The sequence below is a fragment of the Bubalus kerabau genome, chromosome X (genome assembly GCF_029407905.1).
Source record: "Bubalus kerabau isolate K-KA32 ecotype Philippines breed swamp buffalo chromosome X, PCC_UOA_SB_1v2, whole genome shotgun sequence".
NCBI classification, from domain to species: domain Eukaryota; kingdom Metazoa; phylum Chordata; class Mammalia; order Artiodactyla; family Bovidae; genus Bubalus; species Bubalus kerabau.
In genome coordinates, this window is record NC_073647.1 from 111334877 (window position 1) to 111360715 (window position 25839).

Below are 25839 nucleotides of genomic sequence, written 5' to 3' on the forward strand. Positions count from 1 at the left end.
ATGTAAATAGTTGCCAGGATGCAGCAAATTCAAGGTTAGCTTTTTGGAACTTTCCAGAATTGTTTCAAATATTTTCAATCCACAGTTGATTGAATCAGAGGATGTAGATTCCAAAGATACAAAGAATCAAATGTATTTCCTTTTTCCAGTACATGTCTGTCCTTCCTCAGGCCCTTGGTGGAAATAGCAGGGAAAAGATATAGTGTAGTGATTAAGAGCACAGGCTCATGAACTAGATTGCCTAATGAACAATTGCCTAGATTGTTCATATCCTGGCTCTATTACTTCTATCTGCAACCTTGGAGAAATTAACTCATCTTATTGGTCCTCCATTTCTTTATCTGTAAAATAGGATAAAACAGTATATTCTCAGAGCATTTCCCACTACTAGAGATTATAATTTGATCTGAGGAAGTGGTCTAGGCTTTTAAATCTTTAAGATTCTAATATGTAGACAAGTTTGAGAGACACTGCCTCAAAGGGTTGTTGTAAGGATTTAAAGCTCACAGAATACATAACTTGCTTTTCCTTGCACACGATGGCTCACCAAGAAGGGAGCTGATAAGTGAGAGTACGCCAGGTCCAAGACAACCTAGAAGGCTTATCTGAGTCTGTTTCCTCATCTGTAAAACTAGGACAACCATAACAAGGCTACAAAATTGACATGTTTTATAAACCATAAAGTACTGCCCAAAAGTTTTTGTACATACATATATTCTCCATTCTCACTTCATACTCCACTTCCCACTATCTTCTGCAATAGGGTTCAACTCAAGGTAATTTCTCTGACTTTCACTGACACTACAAGAAGTGAGGGTAGTAGGAGGTGGGCAAGCTTGGAGGCATTCCTGACAAGGAGGCAGGAAAGGGCCTGACCATCCCAGTAGGAGTCCAGAGATATAAACCACTCCTTACAAGCAGACCCAGAGCCAAACAAACCCAGGAGCATCACATGGTCAATGCAGGGCCCATCTACATCGGAAAAATTGGCCTAGGACTATGGAAAGGGCACAGGCTACTAATTCATACAGTCCTGTGTCCTTGGGCAGTTATTCTACTCTTCTATTTTTTCAAGTTCATTCCTTCCTCTATAAAACGAGGATGGATAGTCATATACACTCCCAATAGGACTGAAGTGAGAATGAAAAGAGACCAGGGATAGAAAAGTGGTTCACAGAGTGGAAATTACATTAAAGTATCTTACAGTCATCCACTGATGCCATAAAGAAAGATTAAGTCATAATGAAGTCTTCCTAAATTTTATTGGCACTGAAATAGAACATGGGTTAAGCATAAACCCCTCCAAAAACAAATTAAAAAAAAACAAAAAAAAACAAAAAAAAACAAAAGACGCACAAAAAAACCCTGAATATAAAATCTAATCTTTCTTCCCAGCTTCCCCTGGCGGGGAGGGGGGTGGTGGTGGGGTGGTATACTATCTTTAAGGCAACTGGATTGCCCCATAATTCCAGGTTTGAATTTAGCAAATATAGGGCACATCACCAAGAAAGTGTCAATATAATACACAGCGATGCACATAAGATTTCCCAAGGTCAAGCAGAAGACAAGGGGATAGAGGGATCAAAGCCATGGACTCTGGGCTAGGGACACTGCATAGAAGTACAGTAGGGCCCCTTTGGGGAATGAACCTTGAGAAGAAGGCAGGAAAAAAAGGGGAACAATAAAACCAAATACCAAGTACTTTAAAAAAGGATTGTATGACCTACAGTGACAGATGATATCACTAATACTGAAAGCTTCTTACATTAATTTTTCTGGCAAAATATGCTTCTTAGGTGTAGGGGTGGTAAAGGAATGAGGCCAAAATGATCCTGTCCCAAGACTAGTATCTTCTAAAGGTGCATTAGCAAGAAATGCAGAAATCAATGTTGAGTTAGATGCTGCTAAAATATATAACACTGGTAGAAAGAAAAAGAGCACACGTGAGACAGAGAGGAAGAGGATGCTGCTCCAGGGTTGAGAGAAAGAGGTGGCGGCGTGAAAGGGACCAGACCAGAACCCCTAACAGCTCTCTGATTTATAGCTCCAAGGGATAGCACAGCTGGTGGGAAGATCTGGGTTAAAGGTTTATTAAACAGAGGCAGGACCCAACCATCACCTCAGAGAGGGGTGATAGGAAGGGGCTGTTAGGCACTTGGTAGGGCTCAAGTAACCTGTAGGATCTGGGTCACGAGCTTCTCACACCACACTTGGCTTCTTCCACACATTCACCAATTGAGCCAACTGACATCAAGATCCAGGACTCACGAAACCAAGGCCTTAATGACCCTGAAGCAGAAGTTGTGGCCCAACTAGCCCTGAAGGGAGAAGTGGTTTGGGATCCCCTGGAGGTGAAAATACTGAAGCCACATGTGAATATTTCGTCCCCTTGGCAAGAGTTCTAGGTGTGGCTGGCTGGGTTGAGAGTAATCATCCCTATTGTTCTACCTGAGGGGATTTGTGGATTTAGAGTGGGGAAGGGCAGGTCCCAAGAAGGGAAGAGGAACACAGAATAATAAGTAAGGGATATCTCTGCCCATAGAGCTCACCTGAAATAAGCCTAGGCTCCCATAAAGCATAGAGGCATATTCTCTACCCAATCATGTCTGAACAGAAGGGCTAACAGCCTTCCAGGATGTCGGGGAAGCCTCTTGAAGGCATATTCTCCCCCATATCACCCTGAAGAGAAAAATGAGTGTCTGAACTCAGGCACAAGGCTTATTGGGACTGAATTTGTAACAGGCCCAATCTGGGAGGTAGAGAGAAGAATGACTGAACATCTTTTTGCCTCCAATCATTACAAAGCATAAGTAACTCTAGAAGGAATGGACATTGAGAGGCCTAATCCTAGGGCAGTTGACATTCTAGAGCATGTAGCCAGGGCCCTGCCTTCATTTCTAAACCTGTGATGCTTCAATTCTGCAAATCACAAGACCATGAAGATGAAGGCTGTGGTAGGGCAGGGGTGAGGGCCAGTTTTCAACCTACTCCACACTTGACTCCTGCAGAGCAGCATTAAATATGAGGGTATTTCCCAAACCAAGTTGGGAAGTGCCTCTGAGCTGAGAAAGTGTTCTCTTCTAGCAAGCCAGATCACCCAGGACAGAGGAAAAAGAGGATCTCATTGGCACCATAGTGGCCATCTCTCTGCCTAGGGAAGTGAATAAGGATTGAGGGGCTAGGTTTGGTCCCATGGCTGCACTGAATGCTTGGCGTGACTCCAGGACTGCTCTAGTTAATGGCTCCAGCACAGTGTGAGTTAGGCAAGAGTATAAGAGTGTGAGAGCAAGGAAGAAGGGAGGAGGGGTCCCTAGGGGCTAGGTGCCCTTTACATAGACTCAAACTCATCAATGCGCTGCTTAGTATTGCCCTGCCGGATCTGGCGCAGGGTTTTGTATTTGTCTCGACCCAGTCGCATGTTCTCAGCATGAATCATGTCATTAGCAGTCTTCTTGGACTCATCACGGGCATTGGCCAGCTCTGAAGTGAGGGCCTGTGAAGGTGCAAGGGGATAAAGGGTTAATGGCTTCCTCTAATTTTACCTCCCCTTATTAACCAAATGTATTTCCTGATTTATCCTGTCCCACCTTCTCCCTCACCTTTCCCTCTCCCCTCCCACTCCACTCCCACTGCCCCCACCCTTTATACACACACACACACACACACACATTTTTTGAGAGCCATTTCCAGCCCTGTTAGAATTTCAGGGGGGCAAGAATAAAACAAAAGACACCAACTGAGTGGATCAATTGATGACAGGTATTCTCTGCGAGTGGAGCAATACATCAAAGATTCAGGTAGGAATTGTGTCAACTAAATATTTTCTGAATATAAGAGGTAAATGGAATATGGATGGAGGACAGAGTGAAAAAAAAAGGAGGGGGAACAGGTAGTTCAGAGTCTGATTTATAAGTGAGAGATCCCTCCATTAAAGCCCTCATTGAGAAATGCTCAAGCTCCCACACAGCACTGAGACAGGTTCTTCTTCTCCCCTACCCCAATGATCTAGGGAAGGCCATAGCTACTAAGTCAATACACATGGTCTCCATGACCCTTTGGGTCTGCCTGGATACCTTCAGGTGCTTCTGCACACGCTCATTCTTTTCTGCCTCAGTGGTACGTTCCTCCTCACTGCGATCCTTGGCCATGGCATCAGCTCGCAGTTCAGCGCTGGCCTCTGCCCCGTTCTCATCCTGCTCATCCTGCTCATTTTCAGCAGGCTCTGCCACATGAGGCGTGCTCATGGCAGTCTTCAGCTCTGCACGGGTCTTCTCCAAGTCTTCTTGTACCATCTGAGCCTGTTCAGTAACAGAGGAAGAGAAGGGCTGGCAGCCAAACCAGGTTAACTTGTAGCATCCCTACATGTGCCTAGAATGGCCCAGAAGAAAGCAGGCACCAGGTAGTTCAAGCCACTTTGCCTGACTGATCCTGAGTTTCTTCAGCTGTATAACAGGAGAATTCTGGGAAATGTCTGAGAGAGCCTTGAGCTCCTCCCATGATACACACTGTCAAGGAAGGATGGAAAAGTGATGAAACCCAAACCTGAGGAATCCAAGAACTTATGCATGATATCCCATCCCACACTGCTTAGTCCTGGGCACTATGTCTTACCTTCTGCTGCCATTCCACAGCCTCACTCTCCTTCTTTTGTCGGGCCATCTCCAGCTGGGAGATCCGAGCTGTCAGCTCTGCCATTTCCAAGGCCTATGGATCAGTTGGAAGCTTATGAGAAGTGGGCCTTCTGGTCCCTAGGGCTTAAGTTTCTTCAACCCCAGATCCTCTGAGAACTAACAGGGAACTTTCTGTTTCACTTGCATGCTTCTCTGGAGACTCTTTTTACCGCACCTCCTCCAGGAAACCCAGAGGGAACACTCTCATTCTCAGATCTACTACAGCACCCTATTAACTCCCTGTCTAGACTAGACTAGACCTGAAAGCAAACAACGTGTCACCTCTGGTTCTTTATGTCACTCTCTCCCCTCTCTTCTCTCTCTCACTGCAGAGTTAGGGCCTCAGTAAAGCTTTGGAGATCACTGTGTCACTGCCTGAAGTGGCAGACCCTTTCCTGTTATCCTACAATGCTCAGGCCTCCACTAAGATCTTCTCAGGACAAGTACAGGAATGACACTCAAGTGTCACAGAGTGATATGGCCAAGGAAATAAAGCTTATGCATACCCTCACATCTTGGACAAATCTCCCAGAGGACATTTTCCCCTGAAAATTAGGTTTTAGTTTCCTGTACTCCCACTCTAAACAGTACAGGGTAAAAGCATATGTTAAGGAATTTAGGCCACAGGTCCTTAAATTCTGAGTTACAGAACCCTTGGAAATTGTGATGAAAGTACAGATGCTCACCCTCCTCCCCTATAAATAATGTATAGACATACAACTTTACACATGATTTTAGGGAGTAAACCCTTACAAGAGAAGCAGAAATGACTTCTCATTCTTAGTCACAATTGTGTGACCTATGCAAGTCTCTTCAACCACTCTAAGCCCTAATTTCATTACCTGGGCATATTATCCCACATGGGTTAATCCCATAGGATTATTAGGAAGAGGAAATAAGAAAGTAAGGAAAAGTGAAAAATTGATTGTATAGTTTGTAACACACATAGCTAGTCAATCAGGTATGAATCCCTTCTTTCCTTCCTCTCTTTGTCAGGTCATCAGCTCAAGTCCCCACTTGCTAAGAAAAAGAATAAAAGTAAGGGTTAGGGAAGTAACTTCTCAGCTTGCTTCTGAAGAATCTATCTGCTGGAAGCCTGCAGAGAGGTACTCTGCTAAAAAGAACCAGATGTGCAAACAGTAGCTGTGAATAGGTAGATAGACAGAAGAGAAAATTCAGATCCCATAATCCCATCCCATTTTGTAGCTTTACCAATTGTTCCTGGGTCTTCTTCTGGTCCTGGGAGGCCTGCAACAGAGCCTCCTTGGCCTCTTCAGCTTCTTGACGCTCTTTGGCCAGTTTTTCAGCCTCACTCTGGGCACGCTTTCGCTCCTGTTCAAGTTCCAGAGCCCTGCGGGTCTGTTCTTCCAGTTCTGGGAAGAGAAGGAAGGGGAAAGGTGGTAAAGAGTGCAGAGATTAAGAAGGGACGCCTAACTTCCTTCCTGGAAATGCTTCACTCCAGGCACAGATGGCAAAAAGCTCTAGGCACTCTTCCTTTTGCCTCATCATTCCTCTATTCTTTTAGCCACATCTTGAATATATGCCCCGAGTCTGAAGCTCAGACAGAAGGGTTTCCAGCTCACAGAGTCAGACTGTGGGAAAATCCAGTCTCCAAGATGACTCCAAGCCTCACCTTGTTGAGCCTTCTTAGTCTGTTCCTCGATTTGCTTCAGCCTCTCCATCAGTTCCTCCTTTTCCCGTTCAATCTTCTCCTTCTCCTTTTCTGCCATCTCACGTTTCTTCTTTTCATTTTCCAGCAGAGCACTAGGAAAGGAGAAGAAGGAATGGAACAGGATAGCAAGGCCACATGGAAGCCTTGGGATCCCCAAGACCTTCTGGCCCTGATCCCTCAGTCCCCACCCATCTAGCACACTCGGGGCTTGTGAGGCAAGATCACTCTCCCTTCTCCCTATATTCTTGTCCTCATATCATAGCCCCACATGGGCTGGTATGCTCAGAGCCCTGCCAGTTTGTCCTAGTATCAGGAGATCCAACCTGGACTCCCAGCTCATCCATTACCCAGTGAGTAACCAGTGGGTGACCTTAGCTGCATCATTTCTTTGGTCTTATTCTTAGTAATCCTATGTGTAAGATGGCCAAATAACTCTTACCCTGTCTACCTTATGGAGTTACAGAGAGAAAAGTTTTGACTCTTTGCTGATACACTGTGCTTCAAGTCTGGTGATCTCTATGGCTAGGGCATTAGTCCTCTGCCTTGTGAAGTTCAGTTTTAGGCTCCTTTCTCTCAAAATTTGTTGTAAATCTAAAATAAGTACTGGCTTTTTCTTGCCCCACCACCTCTTCCAGTAGTCCTTCTTTTCTCCCTTGGTTAGATGTCTTTTCTCTCAAAATAGTTGGCCCTATCCTTCTCTATAGCCCTCCACCCTGTTATTTTTCTCCAAAGTACTTATCATGTCACAGACTGTATAATATGTTTATTTGATCTGCCTGTCTCGTCCCACTAGAACGACAGCTTCATGGGAGCAGAGCAGAGATTTTTGTCTTTTGTTCACTGCTCAATAAATATATATTGAGTGAATGAATGACACAGCATTGTACCCTGAATAGTTATGCATATACTGTTTTTCCCCTTTCTTCTACTAGACTGTGAGGTCCTATAGGGCAGGTTCCTGCCAGAACCAGTTCTGTAAACTGCCCCTCATATCATTTTTTTTTTTTTCAGAATAAATGTAAATCCTGGTGTCTAACCTCTCATACATGGAGTCATTTTCCAGCCTACTAGATTAGAAGCTTCCTGAGATTCCAAACTCTTTATGATAGAGTATCTATTAGAGCAGTGATATCAAACCTTAACGTGTACAGGAATCACCTGGGGTCTTATTTTTTTAATAAATTACTGAGGTGATAATCATATTAATAATATAAAGTTAATCATTTAAAGCAAATAATTAAGTGGCATTTAATACATGCACAATATTTCATCATGCCAAAGTAAAACCTCATACCTGGTGTTAAGAAGTTTCTCCACATCTCCCTTCCCTTCAGCCCTTGACAATCATCAATCTGTCATCTGTCTCAGTAGGTTTATCTATTCTGTATATTTCGTATAAATGGAATAATACAATATAGGACCTTTTGTGTCTGGTTTCTTTCACTTAGCATAATGTTTTAGATATTCATCCACATAATAGTATGTACCAGTATTTTGTTCTTTTTAATGACTGAATAATATTTCATTGGATAGCTGAATAATTTGTTTATCCATTCATTCGGCGATGGACATTTGGGCTGTTTTCATCTTTTGGCTACTGTGAATTTCACAGCTACAAACGTGTGTGCATATACATGTTTGACCATCTGTTTTCAATTTTTTTTTTCAGTGTATACCTAGGAGGGGAACTGTGGAGTTATATGATAATTCTACATTTAACTTTTTGAGGAACTATCAATTATTTTCTACAGCAGTTGAACAATTTTACATTCCCAACAGTGAAGAACATGAGTTTCAGTCTCTCCACACCCTTGCCAACAGCTGTTATTTTCTGTTTTCATTTATTATATCCATATTAGTGAGTATGAAATAGTTCCTCACTGAGGTTTCAATTTGCATTTCCCTAATAACTAAGGGTATTTTCATGTGCCTGCTGGCCATTTACATATCTTCTTTGAAGAAATGGTTAACTAGGTTCTTAAAATGCAGATTTTGAATGAGCACATTTGGGGTAGGTCTCAGATACTGCCTTCCTAAATAGTTTCAATGTTGATGCTGATGCTGCTAAGCCTTGATGCACTTTGAGTAGCAAAGGGGCCATAGTGCAAAAGGGCTGGAAAAATCTGGTAGCTCTGTCTAATTCTACTCAAAAGATCCTATAGAGTCCAGGTTTAAATGTGCATGGAGCCTTTTGCTACCACCACTATACTGGTCAGATAGCCCAGAGCAACCCAGAGTCCACCTAGAAGAGCAATAGCATGAGGGTCATAGATAACGGGGAACTATGAAATGCCCCTCTCTCCTATGAATCTCTGAAATCCTAGGGTTCTAAATGCCTGATTCCTGGGGATGAGGATATCTGAGACTTAAAGGAAGAGGTGTCATCCCTGTACAGCTCCCTTTCCCCCAGTACCAGGATGACTTCATGTCCCGCCTTTAGCAGGCTTGGCACCTTTGAAAAGCTTCCTTGCCATAGCCCCAGCCCCCACTTCAGTTCCACACCACCTACCGCTCCATCTGCTTCTGGTGCTTCTCCTCCCGGGCCTGTGCCTTCATCTGCTGTACTTCAATGGTGTCGGGCTTGCGACGGCGCATGTATAGCTCATGGTTCCCCATGCACAGAGCCAAGATCCGTTTGTTAATCCGCAGCCGAGGAGCATAGAAAACAAAGTCCTGGTAGAAAACCAGCAGTTATAAAGAGTGTAGAGGGAAAGATGAAGATGGGCTTCTGCCTTCTGAAAAGCTAAGTTAAAAAGCACTGAAACAATCATATTACAGATGGGAAGACCAATTATCAGAGTAGTGAAGTGACTTGCTCAGCGTCAGATGGCAAGTTAGTGGCAGACCCAGGTCTAGAACCCAGGCTTCTTGACTCTGAAACTAGTGCTCTTCCTTACCAAGCCACAATTTCTTTCAACATTTGCTTATAAAAATCATCTTAAAATACCCTCAATCCAGTTGAAAGATAGAAACTGACTTCATCTGCTAATTAAATATCCTGCTGGGTCTCAGGAACCTCTCTTAGAGGTACAATAATCTTTAGATAATACCCTGGTGAGTGTAGTATGAGTGGGCTGGACTGGTTCTGTATCTTCTAAAAGCATATCTTAGAGCTAGTCCCTTCAATCCTATTTGGAATAAGGCAGTGTATTTGTAAATACATACATGAATATGTAAGTCTCCTGAACATCAATTATCCTGGTCGTTGTGTTTTAAATAAGCCCTTGGTCTCAGCTGGCTTTGTTACTTACCTTTCTGATGAAAGTTAAGCAAAACAGCAGTTAAAACACACACACACACACACACACACGAGAAAATCCAGTGAACTGGAGTTTGTTGCTACAAATACCACTGGACCAAGTTCACCAGCTGATGGGCTAACCACCAGCTCTTCTGCCACTGAACCCAAACTTCTACCATCTCATATAGCTTGGGGTGCAGTAGAAGGAGCACAAGCTCTAGAGGTCAAACAACCTAGGTATAAATCCCAGCTCTACCATTTTAGCTGTATGATCTTGGGCAAATCACTCCATCCCTCTGAAACAATTTCATCACTTATAAAATAGGAATGCCATTATCTACCTGACAATATCATTGAGGGTTGAAGGAGACAATATATATAAAGTTCTTAGCAGGGAAAGTTCAGAGACTTCAAAGCTAGAAGAAGGTTGAGACCTCATGAGAAGTGTCTAGTTCAGCATGGCCACTGGCCCTTGGCACATGAAAAGAGGAGACTCTCATCACAGTTTTCTATCTTATTCCCAATCCCCAGTTTTTCAGTCTTGTCAGCCACAGGCAACTACAGGTGACAGGTGTGGCAATCATGTTAGAGGAATTACTGGACTCAAAGCATTATTTTGTATTTGGATTGCTCTGGAGAGAAGTCTTAAGAGGACAGCAGCAAAGTTATAACAAAAAGAACAACATTTGGATCTGGACTTCTCCTGGCTCTCTCCTTTCTCCACAATTAGAGATAAATCAAGTACATGAACGATTTCTACTTTTCAAGCCTAGAGGCTTTAAAAGATAAGATGTACTACCCCAGAGCCTTGGGGAAGTAACAAACAGTGGCTAACAGGCAGAACTTAGACTGCCTGTGTTTCTCCCTAATCCATGCTTCTCCTGAGACACAGTTAGCAGGGTAGTACCAGTTACAGGATGCCTCCTGACCATTTATTGGCGTCAACATCCTTTTTCATTGCCAATCACTTTTTGTACCTCCTATTCCCATCCACATACACAAAAATCCAGAGAAAGGAGAGAAATATGCAATGACATGATTGCTTCTAGCATTATGTAGGCCTTGGCCAATATGACCATTACCTAGGCCTTGGCCAGTGGGAGGAGCCACTTACCGGGGCTTTTTTGTCAATGGGCTTGATGACAAATTTCTTGTCATTGAAAGAGATGTTCCTGATTTCACTCCAGGGGAAGCCTATCTTAGGAGTCAGCCTGTAAAAATGGATACCAAGAGCATTAGGACAAACACAAGGCAAGAAGGACATAGAGGGTTGGTGCCTTGCCCTCACCACCACCAACTTCTCCATTAAGGAGACAGATTCATTGCCAGCTCAGCCAGTATCATCACATGCCACCAGGTCAGCTGCCAGCACTGAGAGTTCACAAAGGACTTTCTGATACTACAATCAACATATCCCTTGTCCCAACAACTAAGGTTTGCTTTATTTTTTGTTGAGGCATGGACCTTGTAACAATCTCTCAAAGAATCACCAGCCTTACTTCACTGGATCTCTTCTACTCAAGGTTGTAAAATCTGAGAGGACAGTAAATAATGAGTTCCAAGACTCAGAAGTTACACAAAACAATAATATATTGATCTTTATACTCATCAAGAGAAAACCAAGGGAAAAAAAATAAGCTAGTGAGATAAGGCTGTAGCAAGAGAGATTATAGGTCAAAAAATACTGAATCATCATATGAAGTGAGATTAATTACAAATCCTGACAAGGTGGGTTTTAAACCAGTGCTATCCAACAAAAATATAAATTATCACACATGCAATTTAAAATTTTCTAGTAACCACATGTAAGTAAAAAGAAACAGAGTGGAATTAACTATAACAACAGTTCACTTAACCCAGTATATGCAAAATACTATCATGTATTTTGAACATGTAAATGTTCATGAAGATATAAATGAATATTTAAAATACATTAATGAGACATTTTATATTGTTTTTCACACTAAGTCTTCAATGTAGTTTATACATATAGCACATCTCAATTCAGACCAGCCACATTTCAAGTACTCAACAGCTACATGCGGCCAGAAGCCACCACAGTGGACAGTGAAAGTCTAGTCAATGCAAGATTTAGAGGCCTGAGGGAGGTTGTGTGATCATCTGGGCTGGTCTAATATAGGTAGAAAAAGAATAATACAGGTGGGACCCAGGAAGTATAATCATACTTTGTCAAGTCCTAGGTGTCAAATTAGCCCAAAAAAGTAAGCAAGCTGAGCAATATCATACGATATCTTTGATACAAATGAACTTACTTACAAAACAGAAACAGATTCATAGACTTAGAAAAGGAACTTATGGTTCTTAGAGGGGAAGGACAAGGGGGAGGGATAGTTAGGGAATTTGGCATGGACATATACACACTGCTATGTTTGAAATGGATAACAAGGACCTACTGTATAGAACATGGAGCTGTGCTCAATGTTATGTGGCATCCTGGATAGGAAAGGAGTTTGGGGGAGAATAAATACATGTATATATATGGCTGAGTCCCTTCACTGCTCACTTGAATGTATCACAACATTGTTTGTTAATTGGTTATACCCTAATACAAAATAAAAAGTTAAAAAGCGAGCTCTGAACTATACCTGTCATTCTGCTCATAGATGTTGAGACCCAGGGCATCCACTCCCAGCCATAGCTCTGAGCCTTTCTTGTTCTTGATGCTAAAGTAGTTCACACCATACATCTCCAGATCCTGGGCAATCTTCAGATACTCCAGGACAGCATCCTCCCTAAACAACAGAGCAGAAGTCAGTGACGGTGGGGTGGGGGTGGGCGCGGAAGGGGCAAGTAATAAGGGGAGGGAGCCTATGACTCAGACCCAGGGAGACAGAAAGCCTACTTGCTCTCCACTTCTGACAAGAATCTTGCTGAAAGGGGTTGAAAAGAGGATGGAAGGTGAGCAGATGATGGTTAACACAGCAAAACGTGACTTTTGCCAAAACATGCTCATAGAAGCCTAAGGTCTGAGATTCCCAAGGGGAATAAAGGCAGGCTGACTCTTGCTGACCTCTGGCATATTAGCTATCACAGAAGCCTCTTACACAGGCACATTATTAGCAGAGCCCAAATGAGATGGTGATGACAAAATGAAAAGATTCGTTCTTCAATTAGACATCTCCCAAATGGTATGCCATGTTCATAAAGATCCTTCCTCATTTCATTCTTGGAGAGGGGCCCCTTGTGGCTCAGAAACTCCCTAGGGGAGGGAATCTCAGGATCCCCTGATTTGGGCTATCAGCTCCCATCATCCACAAAAAGCACAGTTTTATAATGGTGCTGATTTGCCTTCCATTTCTAATTTCCTCTTGTAAACTGCATTTCTGTCTCTCTTCAACATCCTCCAGTGTTCCTAGCCTCTGCCTCTTCTTCCCCACTGAACCAACTCTTATTCTCCTTGCAAGGGCATAGCATAGAGTCCACAGTTCCCAGGGTAGGCTTACCTGAGCATGCCCCGGTGCTCCTCATGCCATACCTGGATCCTTTCCTCCCACTGGTCCTTGTTAAGCTTGTGCTGCTCCAGGACCCTGGAAAGATGATGTGGGGTCAGTTACACCAGAAGCAGACTGAAATTACAGCAGGAGGTATTAACTAGACACAGGGAACTGCCTGAGGGGTATGAGACATACAGAATGGGTGACCAAGAAAGACAATGGGAACACCTTCCTTTGTACCTTTAACCAGAAAATCCAATAATGTGCTGTGGTCACCAAGCAAAGCAGTAACATATTAACAGTCTGTGCTGATTTGTGAGACTAAGAGGATGAATTGGCCTCATGGAAGAGTGCATACTCTCTCCTAGATCTCTGTGGGGCCAATAGTTTGCATTTGTGAGACTACTGCTCAGGGATAAGATATAGCCTGTGGCTATGGAAGAGAGAACTGAGTCCAAATGGTTTAGGAAAAAAACTAACAGGTTCAACTGTTATTATCTATAAAATGGGCCCAGTTGTAATTATATCATAACAATAACTCCCAGATCTACTAGATCATAAACAAGGCTTGCTTTAAATATGCTATTTCAGACATTATAGCAGTGACTGACTCATGTAGAGTCCCAGGGCACAACCACTATCCCTAATACCTTCAGGTGAGTTGTGCATTTGCCATAGCTCCACTGGGACTGAGGTTACTGGAATGAAGCATAATTTTCCTTCCAATTTAAAAGCCTATATAAAATAGTGACTGGATGCGGTGGGGTTAAAAAAAATCAAGACTAGGGTTCCAGGTTGCCACAAATGAGCTGTGGGAGATTCAGCAGGTCAGAGTGAGTACCTCTGCATCTCTATTTCCTTAGCTAGGAAATAAGGATTATGCCTGCCTTATTCATTCTGTGTGTTGTTGAGATGCTAAAATAAAAATAATTAGAGTTTGAGAATGTTCAGTTTTGAAGTTTAAAAAAGGAGAAATCTCTGTACACTGGGTATCAATATTAAAAGACTGTTTTGAGCTCCCTATGTCCCTAGTTTAAGTATTTCTCACTCCAATGAACCTCTGATATAAGAAGTCTAAATCAGTGGAAAGGATCAAGAAAATGGAACTGGGGCAAGGAGAAGTAATCCATCTCTGGTTCTCAATATAAGCACCTGTTTCCACAGTAATGAAGTTTTGTAATAGGCAAACAGAGGAGGGAAAAAAGTGTTTTATTTTGAAAACCAGAGAAATAAGAACAGAGTATGGTGCCATATGCAAGTATGTCTGTCTGAGCATCATAACATGGTCTTCAGACAGACCCTAGTGGAGAGGGACAGATCTGGCAACCCCTGTATAACAGGAATCAATCAACTTTGGGCCACAGCTCACTCTGACCAGGGCAGATCATCAGGATACCACCTCACCTCTGTGGCAGCAACCTGTCCCCAGCCAAGTAGCCAGACTTGTGGACTTCCTTATTGAAGTCACCATACTTGGATTGGACAGCATAGGAGGCCAGCAACACAGCAGTCTCAGGTGGGCAGTAAATATCATCATTGAGAATGTCCTCCTTCACTTGCAGGAAGAATAGTCGCTGTGTGATGTCCTGGATCAACTCTTCAGATACATCCTCAGGGTAGAACTTGGCCCGGAACTTGAAAAGCAGAGGGCTTTCCTTCCGCACATCCTGGGCAGTCACCTAGGAGCACAAAGGGGCTATGCACTCTCAAAAATATAGATTTTAGGGGTAGGGGAGTGGCTGTAGGGTGGGGAGAAGACACTGGAAAGTCATCAATTTGAATAATCCCAAAGAGTTGGGTAACAATTCTGGTAATTCAGAAAAGAGACATATTACTTTCATCAGGGACCCAAGCCCACATCCATAATTGCCTCCTATTGGGAATTTCTCCTTAAAATAGCCTAACACCTATTGATAGTCATAAGCTCTTAAGCCATCATCAGACAATATATCCAACTGCCCCTACATTCTGAGGGTAGTTTTAAGAAACTCCTCTTTTAAGACTCTCCTCCAACTCCATAAATCAACAAAGTAAAGACTAGGATGTATGACTGAGATCTGGGAATTGACTAGAAAAGAGGACAAATCAGATTGTCTTTTGAAGCCTGAAATTGGCTACTAATGGTTCCACATTTTCCCAGCAAAAGTCTCCACTCTTTGGGAAAAGAAGACCCTGCCAGCAAAAGGTGGGGCACTCACCCCCTAGACACAATCGGGAAAATAAGCCACAGGACTGTATGGAGACCGCCAAGGACAAAGTCAGACAGTTTGAGGATGATGAGATGGAGAACTGCCATGTACCTGCAGAGATTCTGCTGGGATGTGGAGAGTTTGAATGGACCTATACTTAAACCCTGGTGGCTCAGACGGTAAAGCGTCTGCCTATAATGCGAGAGACCCGGGTTCAATCCCTGGATCGGGAAGATCTCCTGGAGAAGGAAATGGCAACCCACTCTAGTATTCTTGCCTGGAAAATCCCATGGACAGAGGAGCCTGGTGGACTACAGTCCATGGGGTCGCAAAGAGTCGGACACAACTGAGCGACTTCACTTTCACTATACTTAAACCATCTCACTTGGAGTTCAACTGAGAAAATTAAGAAAGAAGGACACATCTTTATGGGGTGCAGGCATAAGTTAATAGGCAAGAAAATAGACAAGATTATGAGACTTTCAAGATTCTTTCCAGTTCGATAGTCTGTGACTCTCTGTTTAACAAATTTCCTAAAGCCCTTGAGTTTGGAAAGGAAAAAAGGATACCAATCTCCTCTAGAAGAACTACTGATAGCTATGATCCGTAAGTAGGTCCCATCCTCCTTGGACACTGGCCATTCTCGCTGTTACAAATCCAAATAGAGACAGAGCAAGAGCTCTGCCCTTATTCTGATCTAGCGGTTGAGAGACCACCCAGTGAAAAATGGAGCCCTACATGCCCTAAATTTGCCAGCTTGCACATTTTACACTCCTGAGCAAAGTCTAGTAGAAGAGTGAATTCCAAATGTGGCAGTGGAGTAAGCAATTACCTTCTTATTGAGTTTCAGCCAAGTAAAGAAACCCTTAGTGTCCTGGTACTGCAGACCAAAAAACCAAATTTCCCTCAGGCCGATAGTTTTCACCACCTGAAAGGCAAAACAGAAAACAACCATTGATTGAGTGCCTACCCTGTGCCAGGCACAGAGGAGACAAATGTGGAGCCCATGTGGTCCCTGACCTTAAAGGATATAAGGCACCCAGGTCTGAAAATAAAATACACTTGGGCAGTAGCTAAGAAATAATGTCAACATCTCTCTGCATCAAATACTTCTGCTGAGGTATGGACTAGATCAATTATAAGCACTACCAGACACCAATAACTTGATATCCATTATCTCCTTGAATTTTCACAATAGCCCTATGATTAATTACAACTGGACCCATTTTACAGATAAATAAAAGTAAGGTTCAGTTAGTGAGTAGCAGAGTCAGGACTGTTTGACTCCAAACCCATTCAAATTCAGTGCTTTTTGCCATCACCATCCCACTCAGTTATGCCATGCAGCTCCATACTCCCAGGATAAGGTAAAGGCTGAAGGTATAAACTGTTGGTTTAACTCCTGAATCTTGTTCTCCTGGACTCCTTCTTTATGTTTAGCAACTAGGAATAATGCCCATACCCTTCAGGCTAAGTCCTACTTACAATGCCCAAAGAAAAAATGTACTTTGGTATCTATAAACCCCAAACCTGTGCTGTGCTTAGAGGCTAAGATGCTTATTTTCAGCCCTGATTAGAGCTCAGTCATGATTCTCCTTTACTACTCACACAGGTTGACAGTAGGAATGAGTATAGTAGCTGAAGGGCCCCATGGTGTTCAGCTACTGGGCATTTTGGCTGAGCAGTGGGCAAGAAAGGAAAGACAGCCAGGAAAAGATAGACAGGGTCTGTTTTCCAGTCCATGACATTAGCATGTAAATAGTTCTGGCTGGTGGCTCAACCCTAGCATGCCCACCACTGGGGATAGAGGTAATAAAGCCATATCCTAATGAGGTGTCAGGGAGTCTTCTTTATATTTTCTTCTACTGGGGTGGGAGGGGGAATTTGAGGTGAAGAAATTTACCTGGAGTTAGAAACAAGTAGCAGGGACCCAGCGTTGCTACACACTGCACTGTATCCACAAAGTTTCTACTATGCATCCAAGGCCAGGCCAGACCCATAGTCACTCCCAGAGCTTACAATCTAGAGCTTCAGAGGCCTCAAGGAAAAAGTAGATCATGTTTATTAAGTACCTATTATGTGCCAGGTACCAAACACTGAACAATCATGAGATAGTTATTATTTCTACTTTATAAATGAGGAAAATAAGGCTTCTGTCTCCCACTTGCTGTGTGATGTTAAGGCAATACATTTCCTTCTCTGGGCCTCAGTTTCCTCATCTATCCAGCTTCCCCATCTACTATGAGTGGTGTGGCTTAAATGACTTCTTTATGCTCTCAAGTTCTACCAATTTACTAATTAAGTTATTTGTAAATGACCAAGAAATACAGCCCCATTTCCCACATACCTCTTGACAACTTGGGTAACTAGGAACATGCTTAGAAAAAAATAAATGAGGGAAGGTGTACTATATGGGGAAAGATCAAGACTTCCAGGATTTGATGGAAAGGTGAGTCTCTGAGTCTAAGTCAATAGGCATTACCATCAGGTTTTAGATGGAGAATACAAAGTAGTCATGTTGAAATGTGACAGTGACTTTTTTTTTTTTTTTGCAGAGGATAAAGGGAGAGGATGTGGATAGGAAAGATTTTTTTAAGCACCTCTTACATCCTATATCTAAGATAGGGTCTAATTAATGGTTTTCCACAAGGCTGCAGAACATAGTGTGTACAGGTGCAATTGGTGTAAAGAAATAAGTTCCAAGAAACAATGCAGCCCCAGGATAGAAAAAGACCCACTGAAGATGTTGAAAATGGACCATTAGGACAGGATGCTAGGTCATGGCAGGGCAGACTGGGAACAGAACTAGTAGGGTAGCAACAAGCTTTTGCCTGTACCAACGGCCCAGGTGTAGAAACTCAAGAGACACCAGAATTAAAAGAAAGTGAGGCAGGCACAGACCACACAATCAGTTCCACAGGTCCCAGGAGTGAGCTCCTTAGCCTCTATTTACACCATGTTGTCTGCTTCACTAGTGGGATGGTTAGGGGTATGATGAGAGGAGGATCATGGGAGCTAAAATAATTCCAGGATTTAGAGTATCTCTGAGGATAAAGTAATAGCTAAAGTGATATCAAAAGAAAAGATATCAGGATCAGCAGGGCATTTTAATCTCTCTGAGCACTGCCTCTTCCCTATGAACACAAAGAAATCAGATGCATATAAATGCTCTACTTCCTTAGACTGTAGGCTTGGAGAGAGAGCAATGTCTCTTAGCCTCCATTGAAGTCCCAAAGTAAGGAAGTGAGTGTGTTGGGTAAAGGAAATATGGTCTGAAGTCAGAACTGAGACTGCAAAAGAACAAAGGATAAAACTGATGACTTGTGGACCCCAGGCTGTAAGGAAATCTCCAATTAAGGTCCACAGGGTGCTGGGAATCATTTGATCAGGCAACTCTTGGCCCCATTTTCAAATCCTAAAATATGGAATGAGGCCAAGCTTAGCTTGCTTCAAGCTTTGCCTCCAGCTGAGAACTTACTTCAGAGGAAAGAGAAACCTCATTTTCTAGTGGGAAAGAGTATCTAGGTACTGGTTCTGGGAAAACATCTGTGGCTCCAATGAGCAGGTTCTTTACCATTCCACTCTGAGAAGTGGCTGCATCTCTAAGAAAAAGAATTCTTTCTTTGCTCCCTTTGATTTCAGACAGCAAGCTCATCTGGCCTGAGCTAGTATTTCTCAAAGCTGCCATGGAAGACATTTTTAAGCCACAGAAGATAATGAATGCATATACCCAGGGGATGGGGGTGGGGGTGGGGGTGGGGTTGGAAGTGTCAGAATACAAGGAGATGGCTGGCTGTAAGTCATAATTTCTTTGAAGCCTGAAGGTTTAATCTTAATAATTTGTGCAAAATTTACTGTTTACTCCTTAAATATCTATATTTTAATAATAAAATAGATATCTACAAGTACAACTGATGCTCCAAGATAGTAAATCACATTCAGCCTACAGCTCTGTGAACCTCTTGGAACCTGGCACATTCACCTTGAGGGGGGCTAGGACTTTAGTTTGCAAAACACTGGCTGTGGATTCTATTCAGCCACATAATACTAACCCCCAAAACAGACTGGAACATTACAGGATCCAAGCAGCATAAACTAGAAAACTGGGGTTCCATGAGGGAAATAGACTTGCCTCTCAGAAAATTGTAACTAATTACCAGGAGCATCATAAGTAAGAAAGAACTCCTGTTTGCCTCTTTTTGCATGTGAAGGCTACTTATATCGGAGATCTGGGGAGGGCAGAGAATATTAGGCCAATTCCAGAACCCAAAGCCCCCTCCCCATATCCTCTATGCATCTATCTGAATAAATAAACTAGTGACATAATCAATCACTTCAGAAGCCAAGAGCAGGATTGGAAAGCAAGGCTTGAGCCTTAAGTGCATGAGAAATTATGTGCAAAACCACTGCTGCTGCTAAGTCGCTTCAGTAGTGTCTGACTCTGTGCAACCCCATAGACGGCAGCCCACCAGGCTCCCCCGTCCCTGGGATTATCCAGGCAAGAACACTGGACTGGGTTGCCATTTCCTTCTCCAATGCATGAAAGTGAAAAGTGAAAGTGAAGTCGCTCAGTCGTGTCCGACCCTCAGCAACCCCATGAACTGCAGCCTTCCAGGCTCCTCCGACCATGGGATTTTCCAGGCAAGAGTACTGGAGTGGGTTGCCATTGCCTTCTCCAGTGCAAAACTGCACCAATGCCCAAATACCCGAGGCCATTACAGGCTTGGCAGTAGCTGCATCAATCACCTACCTGAAAGCAAATCAGTGCACAACTGGAAAGTTCCAGGAGAGGCTGTCACCATCTCTGCTTCTGTTACCCTACACTGACTGTGCCCAAGTGGGCATCTACTCTATAACACAGAGCACGTTCATCTAGGGTTCTAAATATAGGGACCAAACTTTGCTTTTAGAATGGAAACAGGCAAAGAAAGGGGAAGTCACAGAGGACACAGCTGACAAAAGGTACTGGGAAAATTGCAAATGCTATGTGCCTTGATTCAAACCATTATACCATGTCCTAGCTATCTGACCTTAAACAGGTCTTTTCCTCTCTCCAAGCCTCAGTTCCTCTTCTATAAGATGGAGATACAACTATTACGATAACAGATATTAGGTATTTTATAAAATAAAAATGGAAAAAGGAGGATTGCTGTCTTCAATACAGAGTCTACAAATCCTAAGACCTTCACTGAGCCAGAAAAGCCTCTGGATTTCATGGCTCCATTATCTGAACTCCCAGGGGGAATTCCACCCACTTATTTAGCTCTTAATAAGAACAAGCAACATTAGAATGCCTGCTATGCACCAGGCACTTTACTTATTCGAGGATTAAATAAGACTACAAAATCTCTAAAATTGTGTGATTACTATTTGACTGAGAAAAGTGAAGTCCTAAGAGGCTAAACGAGCCATCCAAGGTCACATGGCTAAACAGCCGGATAGAATTTGAACCCAAGGCTGACTCTAAATCCCATGTTTTATATACCATCTCTATGTACAACCTGAGTCTCAAGGATGTTTTTTCATTCAACGTGAGAGGAGAATTGCATGTATTTTTCTGTTTCCAAAGGTGAGTAACTCCAAGTTCCTTATCTGATAGGCTGGAGATCCTTCTCAAGACACAGTAGACCTTCAGTCAATATTGAATCAGTCAATGAATAGGATGGATGCTCTGAGATTTCACCTCTTTTCCACAGCTCAAAACCTTAAGTGGAGGGGACAGGTAGAGCTAGACTAGAGCTAGAGCTTAGAGACCATGGCTGAGGAGGAGACAAGTAGAGGGTTCTTAAAGTGGAACTTATGCCACCTAAGTAATCACGAGCCCTTGGATGAACCTCAGGTTTTAGAAATGGGGCTAAGTGACAAAAATTGCTATAGAAAAATGTTCTCTCTCTCCTCCCTAGATGTTCTCACTCCTCCGCGCTCACAAGAGACAAAGGCAACTGAGAAGAACTATGGGCCCCATTTCCCTTTCCCACCATGCCTTGGGCCTCTTCAAGCTATGGAGTCCCATTGTTGCCTGTTATTTATCACCGGTGCCAAGGAGGGTGCTTCGTCTCCAGTCAGCTTCCTCTCTGGTCATCAGCCAGACAACTGCTGGATTCCAGGATGGCCCCAAAGCTTTTGTCAGTCCCTCTCAAGGAGTCCGGCTCCTTTCTCCTAGGCCCCTGATCTCCCAGAAAGAAGGTCAAACATAATAGACTTCCTCCCTTATGCCTCATCAAGTTGGAGAGAGGGAAAAGATCAACCCCCCCCAGTGGCCTGTGAACATGCACAGGTCTGAGGATTCCCACCCAGACTTGCCTTGGCCCTGAGAGTGCCAGATGCTCAATTCTGTGTCAGAGTTCAAATCTTTTTGTCCTGTACTTTTCACCTATGGGGTCCCAGCTCTGTTCCTTCTGACATCACAGAACATGATTGCCCCTTCCTTCCAATGATAGCACCTCAGTGACCTCAAGACAGAGAATACATATCCTCTTGAGTCTTCTCTGAGCCAAACAGGCTCATTCACCCCAGAGTAGCACAGTAGGGAAAAGTATTGTTTTATTTACAGTCAGAGCTATAATTTAAACTCCATATTACAATTTACTAACTATATAACCTAGAGTGTGTTCTTTCACTTCTTATAAGCAGGGTCACTGCAAGGTTTAAAACACTGAGCCAAAGTTAGTCCATAGTAGGTACTCACTAAATGATTTTTCTCAAAACACTGATCTTCCTGGTTGGGAAATCATGAACTTCGCGGTTTCCTCTCTTTCCTCTCTCCAACCATACGAAAGATTCAAGTTTCTCAAGGGCTTTTCTGGGGAAGCAGTAGCTTTTAGAACTAGCACACCAATCCAGCCAAGAATCCCTACCATATGGGCTTCCCTCAGAACCACATCCACAGTACGCAAACCAAACAAACACTAACAAAGAATAACCTGGCCTTGTGGTTTTTGAAGTTAATAAACTTCTTTGTTCAAAGATTTTTCTGCCCTAGTCTCTAAATTATACCTTCCTCACCCTCCACAGTTACCCCATCCAATGCAAATGGACAAAGACCCCAGTGTTGAAGGCAGGGGATGGTGTCATTTACTTGAGAGAGATTAGGCATAGAACCAGAGCTCTGGGAATGAGTCTAGGCAGAGATTGAGGGAACCTCTGGTTCCTAGCTGGACTATAAAATTCACATTGGCTCATACTCTCCTCTCTACAGCTGCTGCCCAGAATGATATTCCCGTCTGAAGCAAAGGGCCCAACAGCCTACCTATGGTATGGATACCTTCTCCTTTTTGTCCCAGGGACAGTAAGAAGCCTATACAGGAAGAGTTGTCCTTGCTGTCAGGTAGCTTTGCCCTCCCCACTCCCTGGTATATGCCAACTGCAAATCATACTCAAGTGAAGCATTTCCTTCCTTTTTACAGAAAGGGGTCATCTGAAATCCAAATAGTGGGGTTAGAAATGGGAAAGAACAAATATGGATTACAGAAATAAGTGCCATAAATTTCTGAGAGAAAACCAGATTTGAGGTATCAGTTAGATACTGTACAGATGGGAAAACTGAAGCCCAAAGAGGGGAAAGGTTTGTGTAAGGTATCAGGAGAGTTCTAACTTTCTATTTAGTGCCCTTTCTAGTTCACTAGGCTATCCCTTTATAAGCTTTCCAACATAAAACCTGCATGCAAAAGAAGGCAAAACTTTAATATAATCAAAATGCAATGTCATATTCAAGATTAGCATTGTAATCACTTGTGAACTATATGAATGCCAGTACATTAATTGTAGTAAATGTGTGTTTAAATGTTCCTCTAATTTTTACTTTCTCAAATTAAATATCAATGACTACCTTACAACACTTGATACAAAACAAACTCCAGAGAAGAAGCAAGTTTCAGCTAAATCCAGTTACATACGCTGAGGATCCTCAAGCCGATCTCTCAACTCTATCTGATTAATGAGACAAGAAGTGTCACGGCGTTTGACAGCTATCATTATTTACATCTCTACTATACGTCAGATGCTTCACATAACACTCTTCTCTATATGCACTTTTTTATAGTCTTTCTCACCTATTTTAATTTATCCTTTTGAATTTTATATATCCTTACAAGCCACTGGGTAGCAAGTGAGATACAAATAATAGACCCTTTCATAATCTCACAAAAAGTCTGTGAGGTAGACATTAGATGCACTTTGGTTGTGGGGGTGACATGGTGGGGGAATAAGACTACTAACCCAAAAAGGTTCAATAAATTTTCCCAGGGCCTAGCTAAGAATATGAAGATTTTTGTTTCCTCATCTGTAAAATGGGGCCAGTACTAATCCCTGCACTCACAGGGCTTTGTGATAGTCAAGTGATATGGTATACAAAATGCCTGGCATAGTACCTGACATACAGGAAGCCCTTGACAAAATGTTAACTTTCATCTGTATTAGCCATAGACAGCAATTTTCCTACTCTACCATATGACATCAGGGACTCAGAAGACATGCCCAAACTGTCTCACATTTCTAGCCATACTTTCCTTCTTTTTACACAGAGATCTGAATGGAAAACAGCCCTGTACCATCCCCATCTCCATCCTCTCCTCTTACCAGTCAGATGTATTCATAGTAATAGAATGATCTTATTTGAATATAATCTCTTTCCTCCTTTCCCTTCCCAAGTATGGGTAAGCTCTCAGACAGCAGACATACACAGAGAGCAAAGGAGAAAGGGAAGCAGGAGGGCATGGAAAATCCATTAAGGGGACATGTGGTCCCAACATCCAGGACAATGTCAGACTCTCACCTCGCCAGAGGCTGCTGTGGAAGTAGGATAATGGCCTGTCTGGAGGGATTCCAGTATCTGGAGATGAGAGCCCCATTTTTACTCCTGGAAGTCTGGTCACAAAAGGCACATTCCTTTGGATTCTATGGCCCCCACCTGGCTGTTATATAGCACATCCTTTCTGACAATGGTGATTCACAATGAAGGGACATTCTTTGGATTGTAGATGGGGATGACTACTTCAGTATTATCTCCATGTCAGGTTTATAGGAGCTGAGGTATCCTCTTATTGCATTTCTTACCCACTGTGGTATCTTAAGTCCCAATATTCCTTGAGGGAAATGTACATAGAGCACACTACTACAGGGAGAATATGTTGGCTCCTTTCTAGTAGGAAGAAAAACCAAGTGACAGAAGCCATGTTGTACAGTGACAAGAATGTGGGGTTCAAATCCCAGGCAGATACCAACTGAGTGCAATAAAATAATTTAATTTCTGAGCCTCATTGTTAAAACAGAGAAGAATCACTTATATCTTTCAGAGTTGAGAGAAGGGCTCTGCCTGCTGACATTTTTAAAGTATCTAGCACAGTCATACCCTACTCGCTTCTCTTCTCCCATGTTTAGTCCCAAGGATAGGACTGATTGGGGCCATCCAAGATATAGGCTTCCAGAGTTAAAATTTGCCTACTTCATTAAGGCTGAGGTCAGCCTTTGTTTTGACCTCTGCTGTAGGAGTGAGTAGGAGAAGAGATTCCTCAAAAGTGGGCATTTTGGGAAAAGTGGAAGCTATTGGGAGAAGTGGGAGGCTAAGAAGCAATAAGTCCTCCCTTACCTGGTCAAACAGCTGCTTCCCGGTGGTGTTGGGCTGGATGGCAAACTCCAGCTCAGCGTCCATGGTGGTCACACGTACATTGATCTAGGATTAGATCAAAGGAGATGAGTCAGTTGTTTGGCTTGATGCTCAACAGAGCCTGGGATAAGTCTCTGTCCAACTACAGGAGAAGAAACTAAGGTGCAGGAACCTATGGAATTTAGATACTGGTGTGAAGGAAGGGAGACCATTAAAACAAACAGTAACCTAGCCCTCTGCTCCCAACCAGTTTACTGAAGACAAACCCCCCACTGCTACAAGGCAGTGCTTATCAAGGGGAAAATAAATGAATGCAAATAAACCTACTATCAAAAGGAAACAAATGTTGGCTATACTTCTTCCAGGAAGCCTTCTCCACCTACATCAGCCAGCTCCAAGCCCACAGCATTCTCTCCCCACCTCTGATCTATAGCCTGGATTATCTACAGCACTGTTCTTCATAGAGGCAAGTTAAGGGCAGGATAAAGAACACTGGATTCCAAGCCTAGCACCATAAGCGGCTTACTCTACAACCTTGAATAAATCTTATCCCGTTCCTGAGCCTTAGTTCCCTTCACCTGTGCAAGGGCAGGAGTGCAGGAGATGGAGTTTGTCAATTATACTAGGCAATCTCCAATAGCCGTTTCAGTGCTGATGTCTGTGGTTCTATATACTGTCTTGCATTGTTAACACTTCCTGTATATATGTCTCATTGGTCTCCCTAGGCACAAGAGAGGAAAGGGCCCTCAACAGAGATAGGTTTGAGCAGTACAGAGGTGCTACCAAAGCCAAGTAAGCAGAGGGAAAAGGGACAGGGACAGGCCCAGATGGAAACACAAAGTATTTCATACGTACTAGAAAAAGCACCCTCTATTCTTAGGAATAGATCACCTAGCCAAAGTCAATGATAGCTGATATTTCATCAGTAGAGATAGGATTCTTTGGCTGAAAACTTGGTAGCAGTGGTAACAGTATTAACAGTAACAATAAGCAGCAGCTTTCATGTAT

The 25839-nt window shown here is 43.0% G+C and overlaps 1 protein-coding gene across 3 annotated transcripts in view; it reads right to left on the reverse strand.

The window, feature by feature from the left end:
• Positions 1-1243: 1243 nt before the first annotated feature.
• Positions 1244-25839, reverse strand: part of MSN (moesin) — a 74264-nt gene continuing 49668 nt past the window's right edge. For all 3 annotated transcript variants that reach the window (XM_055565528.1, XM_055565527.1, XM_055565526.1), the window contains 12 exons: positions 24814-24897; positions 16060-16155; positions 14443-14717; positions 13048-13131; positions 12190-12336; positions 10698-10794; positions 8852-9015; positions 6304-6434; positions 5883-6043; positions 4612-4704; positions 4074-4298; positions 1244-3493 (listed from right to left, as the gene is read on the reverse strand). In XM_055565528.1, the coding sequence (XP_055421503.1) occupies positions 3329-3493; positions 4074-4298; positions 4612-4704; positions 5883-6043; positions 6304-6434; positions 8852-9015; positions 10698-10794; positions 12190-12336; positions 13048-13131; positions 14443-14717; positions 16060-16155; positions 24814-24897 (1722 nt within the window). In that variant the 3' untranslated portion in view covers positions 1244-3328. The remainder of the gene's footprint in view (positions 3494-4073; positions 4299-4611; positions 4705-5882; positions 6044-6303; positions 6435-8851; positions 9016-10697; positions 10795-12189; positions 12337-13047; positions 13132-14442; positions 14718-16059; positions 16156-24813; positions 24898-25839) is intronic.